At 39.6% G+C, this 13857-nt stretch overlaps 1 protein-coding gene across 1 annotated transcript; it reads right to left on the bottom strand.

Moving 5' to 3' along the window:
• Window positions 1-679: 679 nt before the first annotated feature.
• On the bottom strand, window positions 680-13593 carry LOC149822280 (U-box domain-containing protein 33-like). Its single transcript, XM_089980246.1, has 10 exons — window positions 13121-13593; window positions 5861-6089; window positions 5190-5277; window positions 4776-4900; window positions 3849-4308; window positions 3267-3413; window positions 1884-2711; window positions 1537-1753; window positions 1036-1493; window positions 680-862 (listed from the first exon to the last, which is right to left on the bottom strand). Exons 1-10 carry the CDS (start codon window positions 13368-13370, stop codon window positions 680-682), a joined length of 2985 nt encoding a protein of 994 aa, XP_089836372.1. The 5' UTR covers window positions 13371-13593.
• Window positions 13594-13857: the final 264 nt, after the last annotated feature.

Raw genomic sequence — 13857 nt, 5'->3', positions numbered from 1 at the left:
TTATTGAAACCCAATTTGTGTCACCAGCTAGTAAGAATGACACAATGTGAAACACAAGCTGCAAGTATGCACATATAGGAAGAGTCATGATAAAAGATTATTACAATGCCCTTCAATACTAGTTTAATTAGCAACTTATACATTACACGGATTCATTATTGAAAGCCAATTTGGGTAACCACTTGCAAGAATGAAACAAAGTTTGGCACACTAGCTGCAACTATTCACATACATATATATACATGGAAGAATCAAGATAAAGACGATCACAATGGTGGGAACAGGAGCCCATGATTTCAACTTTGGACCTTAAGATCAATTTGAAGAGGAACAGATATGAGCGCTCTGCTAGGTAACAGTTGAAAACCAGGGTTCACATTGGACATATTTCACGTTAAATCTGTGACCTCATTTGTCAAAGGCCATGCACATCTCTGTGATATCCATCCTTTAGAATAGCAGGGGAAACTAAGTACTCAATGTGCAATTAGCAACAGTATTATAAGCTCCTGCTAGAATTAGCAGATACGATGTGGGGTCAATCAACATCTCTTCTTGCGCCAACGCGGTAGCCATCAGTGGGCTAATGCTTCAAAGGTGCTCAAAACAATTGAACAATAAGCAAGAGCTGCAGTGGCTATATGCATGTAATTGAACAAGTGAGAGAAACATGAAGTTTTCAGTATTTCTGAAGCCATTCCTGGATGGATGATCGCAGCGCAAGGTTGGGAATGAGGTTGCAATGGCTAAGTCTCAAGTTGGTCATTGGAGATGTCATGTGGCCACCATTGAGCCATTGGCGCATCGCCTCGGCTTCGTAGGTGAAACCATCAGCTGCCACTTGAGGATCGTGCATTATCTCCTTCATTTTTACTAACAGTGCTTGACATTAATTTGGATGATTGATTGCCCAGAAGTTGCAAAATTCAGACATGGATTTCACTTGGGTCTAGTATGACTGTTAATTAGCTGCTGCACCTGATCCTATATGTGTACCATAAAATTGACAAGGCATGAAGAGTATCTCGTACTAACCTGGGAAATGGGGCAAATGAAATATGCTGGTATCTCCCTGATTGTCTCCTGCACAGGCGGAGAAGGTTCAGCTGCCAACGAGCTACTGCTCAATGGCTCCAGCACCTTCCAGACTTCCGACCTCAAGTCCGGCCGGCATTCGCGAAATACCTGGCAACACTTCAGCCCCAGGTTTGCGAGCTCAACAACTTCTATGAACGGCCAATCTCCGGCTGTCTGGTCGACGATCGCATGCAGGTTTGCGGATGAAACAGCCTTCTGAACTTCCATTGCTATCCACTGTGCAGGCTTTCTAGTGAGCAGCTGCAAGATGATGATGCCCAACGAGTACACGTCCGAAATTGGAGTTGGGATACTACTACTTGCATTAAATTCCGGGTCCCTATAAGGACAGGTTGCTGGATCTGGATCTGTGCGGATCCTGTTGATGCCGAAACTGCCGATCTTGACACGTTGGTCTGCATCGAGAAAGACATTGGAGGGATCCACATTTCCATGGACCGCACCAAAGTGAGTGTAGGAAGAGAAGAGCAGAGCAGATCTCTGCAGCGATTCGGGTCCGCATATACCATAGCAGCGGCGGGGATCGGTCCTTGCCGCGCAACCAGTCTTGTAGGGTCCCATTCCGAAGGTACTCATAGATGAGGGCAGGTGGGTCCGTGCTTGCTCCAATGGGGGTCAGGAGGTGTGGGTGCTTGATCCAACTTAGGATGTCCACCTGATAACAATCGCAGCCATTGATCCATTAGAAAGTGCTACTCATGTCTAAAGGATTTGGTGTAATTCAAACAAGTGGGAAGGTCGGAAATGGTCTAGGATTTAACCAAAGAAGGGTTAGAGAGTGTTACGTCTTGCTTGAAGTCGGATAGGTTCTGCATCATCTCTGCCTTGACCATCTTTATTGCAACCGTAGTATGGTGAATTCTCGCTTTAAACACACAAGCAAATTCCCCTTCACCAATTTTAAGCGAAGGGCTGAAATTGTTGGTGGTCTCCGCCAACTGCGCGTGGGAGCACTCTGCGAAGCTCTGCAACATTCTGGAGTCCTCCCCCAGTCCTGCCTCCTGTGTGGAGATGAGCTCCCTCACTTGGTTGAGTGCATCATCCCTCTGCCTCTGCATCTCCAGTTTCCCTTTCAGAGCCTCATCCTTCTGCCGCTGCGCCACCAACTTCTCGCGGACAGCATCCTCCATGTGCTTCTGCATATCCAACCTCCCCTTGATAGCTTCATCCTTCTGCTTCTGTAACTGTGCCTTCTGTTTCTCCATCTCTTGGAGTGAACTCTGCGTTTCTCGCAAGTTCGCGACCGTCTTGATTAACCTTTCGTTCCAGTTGTTGATTTGCGTTTCGAGTGTGGATTTCTTGGTTGACATGGTTTTCAGCTCTGCTTTTGTTTCTTGGTGTTTCTGTGATAGATTTTCAAGCTCCAGTCTTTCTTTGGAGAGTGCTGCCTCGGTTTCTTCCCTCTGTTTCTGTTCTGCTGCATGTGCAGTTTCCAACTCTGCAACTCGGGCCTCGAGTGATGATTCCTCAGTGGACGCACTCTGCAGTTCTGCAATTGTATCTTGGTACTTCTTTGCAAGCTTTTCTAGTTCGAGTCTCTCCTTCAAAAGCAATGTTTCAGCTTTTTTCTTCCCTTTTCTCTCTTCTGCTAGTGAGGTTTCAGCGATCCTCGCCTAGAATTATGGGTAATTTTAGTTTGATAATAACAGTTTAGTGAGAGTAAGTGTGACTTTGTTCGTGAAAATAACAATGACTGGTTTAATTGACCCTGAAATGTACCATTAAATTTTCAAAAACTTCATCATCATATGGGGCAGTTTGTTGATTTATGCTGAATGACACTCCTAATGTTGGTCAAAGGGTTTAAACTCATTAATAAAGTCTATTTGATCTGTTGTGATCCAATAACTGTGATGATTTCAAAAAGATTGCATTTAATATGAAATCACTAAACTCATGTTAAATTCAATGTCCTTATAAAAGTAGAGAGCAAATATACACACGCACATCCATGCACGCGTCACACACGCACACTCAACACACACACACACACACACACACACACACACACACACACACACACACACACAGAGAGAGAGAGAGAGAGAGAGAGAGAGGCAGCCTAAGCACTGTAATAGGCCATTTCAATTGGCTCTTCGGGACTTCTAAGCTCTCAAGCCATCATAAGGAACAAAGAATAGTGACAAGGTTCTGCATTTGCTACTCACATTATGTCTGGCCTCAAGGGCTTCTTGCTCTGCTTGGTGGCGTTTTTGCGACTCTATGAATGCCACCTTTCTCAGGTTGCGCATCTCTTCCATTGCTGCCTTCAGCCGATCATGCATTTCTTCCAATTCCTGGCTGTCCTCCAGCAACTGAACATATTCGACACATGAGAATGCACATAATCAACAAATAAAACATTGTCTACATTGTTCTCAAACTATATATTATTATGTGATCCGGCATCTATTTCTGTATTTCATCTGTATTTACAATCTTATTTGGGTTGCTAATTTGTTATGGATCACATTCATGCAAACAAATGCAAACTAGAAAATAGCAGTTAAGTATATTAGAATTAAGGAAAAGATTGAAGATCAGCTATATGGATGTATAACCAACTAGGCTACAACCTACATTAATTCATCTAAGAATTAGATCACCCCACATTGTTCAGGCAATTTAACCTTTGAAGCCACTTGGTGCCAATGATTGTACGTCCTAGACCAAAGAGTCCGCTATTAATAGCACATTCATGATGCCCTCAATCAGAAGGCCTTGAAAGAACAGTGGAAAGCCTTACATACCTCGTCAGTAACTTCAGTATGAGTTGGACGATGATCAGGTGCCTCAACCAACTCCACCGGGTCCGATACTTCCGCATTCTCCCTTGTAACTGAACCGGCCACTACTGAACACCCGACTCCATTCTCAATGGATAAGTGAGAAGCAGATGAGGAACTCTCAGAATTACTACTTGCGATAGTTTCTGGCCGGCCATTGTAATTCTGATTGTTTGCTTGATGAGAAAACGACCATCCTGACCATGGCGGTTTCCAACGGCCTGGTGACTTGTTATATGGTGTAGCTCTAGGAGTGCTAGGTCCAATGGCCGGTGACGAGCATGTTGTACATGGCTCACTTTGGTCTGAGAAAGGTTCGCGAGTATAGATGTGCTTCCCCTTGCAGATGAATGATATTCGGCATGATGGCAGGGCATACTGGTTCACATAGATTGCTTTCTTTGAAGTTGGTGTCTTCATTTTTCTGCAAACCTGTGAGCTGTTAGAATATCAAATTTATGATGATCCAGAAAAATGGTTCAGGCCTTGACCCATAGGCAAGATTCCAGGGAAGAACTAAACACGTATGATTTGTTTCATGCTAATTATGGAGGAAAAACTTGATCTGGGTGTGATCTGGATCAAGAATTGCTTGTCAAATGTCACCAACTGGGTCTAGCCTGCATCTGATCCAACCTATTCTCTATACATAATTAAGTTCTGCTCACTATGCAACAAACGTTTGCAAAAATTGGATCAAACCTCACCCGGAACAAAATTTTCCAGCCTCACATTGGACCTCAGGCTGAAATTGGCCAACCTGAGCCCGAATACAACTAGAATTCGGATCCTATCTGGTCCTACCTTCACCTATCAAGTCTGGCTGGCTCGGCTACGGGCTGGACTTCAGTCCAATATAGTTGGTGTCTCAGCAAGGATGAAGATTCTTACTCTGAGAATTTTCTGTCTGCAGCTGCACCCATGACAAGCTTGTCAATTTCATGTCGAGCAATTGATTTCACCAGCCCCTTTTGAACATTATCTTCTGATTTTAAAATTAGATGGGTTGCTTCTACCTGCAAAACCGCCACAACCTAGACACTTTAGCAAGAAGCTTGTGTAGACAAATAATACGATTGCTTGCTACCATCTCAGGAGATGGACAGTCTGGCCTTTATCCCTGCATTTCATTTTGAAATTACATGTGATTTTGAATTGCATGATTCAAAATCATAGTGTGGACACTTTGTCCTAGATTCACATGAAAAGTGAGTAAAAATGGACTCAAATATTATTTCAAATCTCACGACTTTTTTTTTTAATTGCTTGCATATGAGAAATGGCACAAATTAGAAATTCTCTCACCATCAAGATAGAACAATTCTCATTTAGAGCCAAGCAAACATGCTCATAATCTTGACAGTTGAGCGTTTCCATTTTACCGACTGCATACCTTCTCCAAGCCATAAACATCAGAAGTTTATTTAGATAATCACATTAATTAAGGGCAGATTTGGAAGCAGAAAAAAAATCTCATAGGAAAAGAAAATTTTGCCTATGAGAAATTTTCATATCAAAAGTTTGTGAAAAAATTTCTCTTAATTGTGTGACATGATAAAATCCGGTTATTAAAATGTTTAAGGCCAGGGCTGCCCTCAAAACTGAAAGCTTTTACAAGATAAAATCCGGTTATTAAAAGTTTCAAAAGCGAAGAGTATCGCGCTTCCAAAATGAGTTTCCGAGAAGTAGGCTTCCCACCTATCTAAGAAGCTTTTGGTAACTCTGGTTTATTTTCAAGTAGAATATAACTCCACTGACAGGAAGTTCCAATATATTTTTTCTATTCATGTGCTTAAATTGCAACTGATCGAAATGTGCACACACATGCATGAATTAAGATCAGGTGCAATGTGATTATACTTTAAGTGTGCTGCTGTACCTCATCACCAGCCATCAGCTGTTGGGCCCCACGGTTGACAGGTTATACCATGAAGATGGTAAGTAATCAGGTGCAGCAGCACACTTTCACATTGCACCTGATCCTCCCTCCATGCACAGGCGTGCGCCCAGCCAGAGAGAGAGAGAGAGAGAGAGAGAGAGAGAGAGAGAGAGAGAGAGAGAGAGAGAGAGAGAGAGAGAGAGAGACCTCCTCAGCACATATCCTTAGGTATTCATTGATAGCTTTCATCGTCTCCTCCCATTCTATCAGTCTATAGGCAATTAGCTCTGCAGATTCCAAATTGCTTGCATGTACTTTCCCCCCAACTGCAAGCCAAAGGCCGTTCATCACATCATTAGAGGACATGCCCAAGAGGAAACTATGGATGTATGTTAGAGGCCACAAAAACAAAAAGCAAAAAGCAAAAAGCTGTTGACTTGATCAGCATTGCCTGATCATAATGAGAAACTCATGCAAAGGATGAGGGGGCATGGCATTAAAACACTTCGGAATCAAGAAAAGAACCTACCTATTCAGAAAATGGAAAGCCCTACCAATGTAGGAAAATCCAGAAATCTCTTTCAAATTCAGTAAAACAGATGTGAATAGCTGTTCCAGCCTTTCAGGACAAAAGATTGGCCAAACTTGGGAAGAGTGCCGGCATTGGCATTTGGATGGTGAATATTGGTAAAGTGTCAACCATAGTCTCAAATATCGGCCATTTTTTAAAATCTCCTAATTTTATTGCCAACTTTCAGAAACCGATGTAATCTCGAGAAAAAAGCATATTTACAAAAAAAAATATTAATTTTGAAATATCGGTTTTGTTGCAATATATATTTTACATACATCTTTTAATGTCTTCAATGTTTTTCTTATATTTTTTAAATTCAAATATACTGATATTTGCTTGAGAAAACAAATTTTTTCCGAATTTTATCTAGAGATATTCCTTTGCTTGGAAAATCCTAAAAACGGGATTTGTGGCTATTGTATAAACGAGAAAAGAAAAGTTAAAACTTTGGCAGTGTATAGCATTGTAGTAAAAAATATAAAAATGTTTTTCCTTTTTTGGAGAAAGTCAATATTATCTGTGGCAACATAAATTATGGGACTTCTTTTTTTCCTATTTGCAACATGGCCATGGGAACAACCATTAGGCGGTCCTGGAAGGGGACAGACCAGTCCCTGCCGGGGAGTTGTCCCGCGTTTGATATGTGTGATCAATGTGCACTACACAGGACACGCTGTGTTCTAAGCAGTTGTATTTGGGAGGACGCAAAAGTCACACCCCCAGGGGTGCGATTGGTGTGTACGGGACAAAACCCGCACATCCTGTCCGTGTAGCATTTGTCCCACATATGGCAAAGAAATTCTTTTGGAATAAGAACTGAGCATACGATTTGGAGGTGCACATAAATATCTCGGCGGTCTAATTTTCTAGTTACATAAATAGCTCTCAGGGTTGAAGATTGCTATAAAAAAAAAAAAGACACCATATGATAGTCACCATAATTACAAAGAACCATCCCCTTAAACCAACCCATTGTGTGCCATTCTCAAAGTTCTTATCTCTCCTTTTAATAATAAGAAAAATCAATTTTAAATAAATACTCTCAGATGATCATACATTATTGTTAAAACATGCCCATTGAATTGTTTTAAAGGTCAAAACTAAAGGAGGGTAGCATTCCTCATACCTAAGAAGGGGTTTTGTGATTTAGCACGAAGTGTTAGAGATAAACCAATTCGGCGACATATGAGCTTAGACGATCTTATCAAGATCTCACCGAATTGGTTAAGATCGGTTATGCATAAAGTTATAGATAAATCAAAAGTTTAGTAACTACGTGGTTGCCATTTTGGTGAAGATTCTAATCTAAACCAAATTTGGAAATGGCAGCTAGATTTGTTTGTTGTAAAAGGAAAATGTAAATATCATTACTTGTGGGCTACACCAAAATCGTGGGATTTCGATAAGCTCAAAGTATTTTCCATCTTGTATAAAGCATTATAAGATTCAATATGTAAAAACATTTTCTTTCCACTCATTGAAGTTTTAGCTATTTTTCGTCCTAAATTTCTAATTGTCATTTTAATATGGTATCAGAGCTTATGTTGATTTTTTGTTCATCACGTTTTGTTTTGCTGAACTGAGCACCAACCTGTTGTTGTTATTCATTTCAATGATTGTATGAAGGTTGTTGAATGTGAGAAGTCATATCAAGTACCATTTGTAAGTCGCAGTTTGTGACAGTAGCCGATCTAATCGCAACTATGCAGCATATTTGATGCAAAATTATGCAAAGAAAAATGGTTGCAGAAACTGTGAAGTCAACCAACACCGAAGGGGATTCATCAATGGAGTCAGCCGTTAGTCTGTATTTTTTGCATCACTCGGACAACCCAGTTACGGTGTTGGTATCCCAGGTTTTAACTGGGGATAATTATTTGATATGGAAACGAGCTATGTGCATGGCTCTAAATGCCAAGAATACGCTTGATTTCATCGATGACTCGGTTCTAAGACCGGATACTTATTATACTTCATTTGCGATATGACAAAGATGTAATGATATGGTACTTTCAGGGATTTTGAATTCAATTCATAAAGATTTATCTTCGAGTGTTATATATTCAGAAGCCGCATTTGATGTCTAGAATGAACTTCATGAGTCATTCTCTCAATCTAATGTATCGCACATCTATCAAATTCAATTTAATATAATTAACCACAAACAACATCAATTATCCATCGTCATTTATTTTACAAAGCTCAAAGAAATATGGGATGAGTTAGCTTTATATGTCCCATATCCGACTTGTTCTTGTGAAGCAATGAAGGTAGTTCAAGACATGCAGCAAAGAGACCGATTGATGCAATTTTTTATGGGGTTTAATGATAGCTATAGCTTTATTCGAAGCTAGATTCTCTTAATGAAACTTATTTTATTTGTCTCGATGGAATACACTCTAATCATTAAAGAAGAGAGGCAAAAAGAGATGTGAGTACTTCCTTCGTCATCCAAATGTGGCATGTTAGTTGTCACAATTGAGCATAAGGACGATAAAGGCATGAATCTAATATTTTTTCAACCAAGACCCAAATGTGATCATTGCAGCAAATTGGGTCATAACAAGGCTCGATGATATCAACTTCATGGTTATCCAAATTTAATCAACAATGGCAATACAAGTACAAGGGTGAATTCAGTTACATCAAGTGAAGAGGTTATACCTCAGATCACACTCGACCAATTCAAATATCTCACAATTCTTTTGTCACAAGGTAAACCATAACCACGAGTCAACCTAGCAGGTAAAACTTTAGCATTTTTTCTTGTTCTCCTTGTTGGATAATAGATATTGGGGCCACCGATCATATAGTTTCTAGTTTAGACTTGTGAAGAATATTATCTATTGGATTATCTGCTCCAGTTATCAACATCGATAGTGCAAGTATCAACTCATAAATATGCCTAACTGATGTCTTATGTGTCCCTAGCTTCAAATACAATTCAATATCCATTAGTAAATTGACAAAAGATTTACAATGTGATGTTGTTTTCACCAATGAATGTTATCTTTTTCAAGACTGTCACATGAGGCGGACGATTAGAGTGGGTAAAATGCAAAATAGACTTTATATGTTTGAAATCAATAGTGGAGTCACTCTCTCTAATTTTAGTTTTGCTCATCTTTGGTATTATTGTCTTGAACATATCTTGCATTCTCATTTTTAGTATCTTATTGATTTAAAAAAAAAATCTTGCAAGTTTGATGGAATATGTTTAATCTGTCCTTTGGCTAAACAATCATGTCTCCCCATTTCCAAATAGTGCCATTAACTCTACATCAGTTTTTTAACTCATTCACATTGATTTATGGGGATGATATCAAACTCCATCATTATCTGATGTAAATTACTTTCTAACAATTGTAGATGATTACCCTTGCTCAACTTAGGTTTACCTAATGTGTTATAAGTTTGAAACTTTTTTTTCTATTCAAGATTTTTTTGCCATGATCAAAACCCAATTTAAAATCCAAATCCAAAAGGTTATGAGTAATAATGGGAGTGAATTTTTTTCCAATGAAATGTAGGCATATTTTCACAGTCAGGGTATTTTTCATCAATATAGTTGCCTGTATACCCCCAACAAAATGGAGTGGTTGAACGCAATCACCAAGATCTTCTCAATATGGCTCGAGCCTTGTGTTTTCAAGCAAATCCTCCTATCAAATTTTGGGAGAAATGTATCATGATTGCCACATATCTCATAAATTGTGTCCCTAGCAAAGCCCTTAATGAATGAACTCCCCATGATCTCTTGTTCCATAAAAGTCCTAATTATAAACACCTCAAGGTTTTCGGATCTTTATGCTATGCTCACAATATAAATCACTCCTATAAATTTGATAGTAGAGCGAGGAAGTGAATTTTCATTGGATATCCATATGGCCAAGTTGCACATCGTTTGTATGACCTTGAGTCCCATGTTACCTTCATCAGCAAAGACGTGATCATTTATGAACACGTCTTTCCATTCCAATCTGCTACATATGCACCACCTAATGATCGAGATGTTGTCTTATCTGTTACTTTCTTTGATTCCACACCAGATGATCCACTTTTAATCCAAGAAACTGATACTGCCACTTAAGACGACATTACACCAGATTTCCTAAATCAAAGCATGTTGAGTTCACAAGATTGTCCTAATTCATTTGAATCTATTTCTACCTTTCCAGTTAATCTAACTCCTTCTAGTTTGACCCAGTCAGAACCACTTGTTTTCGTTCCAATCAAATGATCCACTAGAAAGAGAACTCAACCTACTCATTTCAAAGATTAGAAATGTTACACTGCATTTTGCTTACCCACATCAGAGGCTCAGAGTGTCAACCAGAAAAGTACAAGGTATCCTCTTACTCATTACCTCACATATGAAAATTTCTCTACATCTCATTGTGCTTTCCTTGTAGCCATTAACAAAACCCTTAACCTCATACCTTCGCCCATGCTATAGGTTGTGCTCATTGGTGGGAAGCGATGGTAGCCAAAATTCAAACCCTCAAAGACAATCAAACTTGGATGATTATACGTCTTCCACCAAGTAAACGCCCTATCGATTGCAAATGGGTTTACAAAGTTAAATACAAATCTGATGGAACCATTGAGCTCATGGGCCGTTTACTTGGCTACCATGGCCTTGACTACCATGTAATGAGATGAAACCAAGTAAACGTCTTATTGCAAAAAGATATACACAAATAGAAGGCCTTGACTACCATAAAACTTTTGCCCTCATGGCCAAACTAGTCATTGTTCGGTACCTATTGGCAGTAGCTGCCGTTAAGAATTGGGTTTTTTATCAATTTGATATCAATAATGCATTTTTACACGGAGACCTTGATGGAGAAATTTATATGAATTTGCCAATTGTTTTAGCCGACAGGGGGAGCAGCGAGTTTGTCAGCTCAACAAATCTCTTTACGGTCTTAAACAGTCATCTCAAAATTGGTTTGCAAAATTTTTGAGTTTTCATAAGGGGATTGGTTTTACTCAGTCTAAAGTTGACTATTCATTGTTTTTCTGTTTCACAAAGCATGGATGTATTTGCTCTCGTATATATCGATGATATTATTATTATTAGAGACGACACTGTGAAAATCGATCAACTAAAGGTCTTTCTAAATAATGCATTTCCCACCAAGAACCTAGGAGTACTTAAATATTTTTTGGGAATTGAAGTGGCAAGATCTAGCAAGGGTATTTTCTTATCACAACATAAATATACATTAAACATAATTGGAGATCATAGCTATTTGGGGATCAAGCCGTCGGATTTTTGCATGAAGCAACATATGAAACTCAATTCAGAGGAAGGAGAGTCATTGAATGACCCGAGCTATTATCGTCGGCTAGTGGGCCAACTGATATATCTTACCATAACACAACCCGGTATAGCCTATGGTGTCAATATCTTAAGTCAGTTTATGCAAACACCAAGGAGGTCACATCTTGACGTTGCACAAAGGCTTTTGTTATATCTCAAGTTCGCACCTGACCGATGCATACTGTTGTCATCCGACAAGAGGCTCTAATTATTCATTTATTGTAATTCAGATTGGGCATCATATTCAGAAACTCGAAGATCTACCTCAAGTTATTGCACTATGTAGGAAAGTAGTCCAATATCTTGAAAAACAAAGAAGCAGACAATTGTATCAAGATCCTCAGCTGAGGCAGAATACAAATGGATAGCTCTTGCTAGTTGTAAGTTAACATGGTTGAAACATTTATTGACTGACTTAAGAATCAAGCATCCCCAACCCATGTTAATGTTGCAGCAAATTTGGCATTCCAAGAGCATACTAAGCACTAGAGATTGACTGCCACATCATAAGAAAAAAATTCAGAGTGGCTCAATCAAAACTCAGTTTGTTCCCACAAACCTACAGCGTGCAGATATGTTTACCAAGCCTTTGGGACGAGATCAATTCCCTCATGCAAGTTAGGCATCATTAATCCCCAGGCTCCAACTTGAGGGGGAGCATGTCAGAGATAAACCAAATCAACGACATATGAGCTAGACGATCTTATCAGGATCTCACCGAATTGGTTAAGACCGGTTATGCATAAAGTTATAGATAAATCAAAAGTTCAGCAACAACATGGTTGTTGTTTTGGTGAAGATTCTAATCTAAACCAAATTTAGAAATGGCAGCTAGATTTGTTTGTTGTAAAAGAAAAATGTAAAAATCGTTAGTTGTGGGCTATCCCAAAATCGTGTTTTTTCGATAAGGTCAAAGTATTTTTCCTCTTGTATAAAGCATTGTAAGATTCAATATGTAAAAACATTTTCTTTCCACTAACTGAAGTTTTATCTATTCTTCGTCCTAAATTTTTAATTGTCATTTTAACAAGAAGGGGAAAGTATAAATTTCCCCCAAAGTAATGCATCTTTTTTCTTACTTCTTAATGGTAAAGTAATAATTTGTAACATATTTGAAACAGTTTTTTCTGCAAATCATTTTATATATAACCAGCTCCTGGCTTGCACAGACCTTTATAGTCATGGGACTAACAGAGCACTCAAATATCTCCAAATTAAGAACACATATGGCTCAATTAAAAAAACACGGCGTTAGGATAAAAATAGGTGTTAGCATTATATGCAGCGTTGCTGCATGGTCTGCAAGCGGCGACCTGCTTGACAGCCACCCCATCTTGGCATTTCTCGAGAATGGGATGGGCATCCGCAGCGGAACTGCATGCTAATCATGCAGCGCCACTGCATAAAATTAATGTGACCTCCATAAATAAACTATGGTGTAGGTGAGGGAGGCTTACATGGGCCAGGAACCATCTGCGCCGGCTGGTGAACATGAAGGATCACAATCTTGGCTCCCCGAAATGCCTCAAGACTCCACAGCAGATTCTTCTTGTTCTCATTCACATCTCTCTCGACGGCAACGTAGACTTTGATCTCTATATCCGGCCCACTGTTCTCAACCTCGATCTCCCCATCTCCTCTCAGAATCGGATTCCTCAAAGAGAACTCGTGCAGATGCTCTGATCCTGCCTGTTGCGGAAACGGCATTCCACTCAAGTCTTGAGAAAGAAAGAAAACTCAGACAGACAGTAGGAGGTCAGGAAACTTCCTCTTCTCTTTTGTTCAAAATTTTCTCTCAGAAACATCAAAACCATCAGTTCTTAGTCGGTCTTCCTTTTAAGATCATCTAAACTATCCCTCTGCTTCTTAATCTTCTCACCCATAAACTGGAAGAAGTAATCGATCATACGATTCCTTCTGCTCGATTGCTACCAGACCAACGCAGGAAGATCCATCTTTCTGATTAACATTTATAATGACCTCCTCCTCCTTCCCTCCCTCCCCGAAATTCTCTGGTTCATTGGGGTTCGCCTTGTAAAACTCTCTCTCTCTCTCTCTCTGAAATTTCCAGTGTCACATCCTTACCCCACCATCCCAATGAAACTCCCAAGAGTTTGAGATTTCGGTTCTGAACCGACTTTAAGCGGTCAACCCTATCCTGTAGGGCTTCAGTGAAACTGTATCTGAGGTTAAC

This window comes from Nuphar pumila, chromosome 11 (assembly GCF_984573655.1).
Source record: "Nuphar pumila chromosome 11, dmNupPumi1.hap1.1, whole genome shotgun sequence".
Classification (NCBI taxonomy): domain Eukaryota; kingdom Viridiplantae; phylum Streptophyta; class Magnoliopsida; order Nymphaeales; family Nymphaeaceae; genus Nuphar; species Nuphar pumila.
Note: the sequence above shows the minus strand (reverse complement) of the source record. Positions and strands in the feature narration are given on the sequence as shown.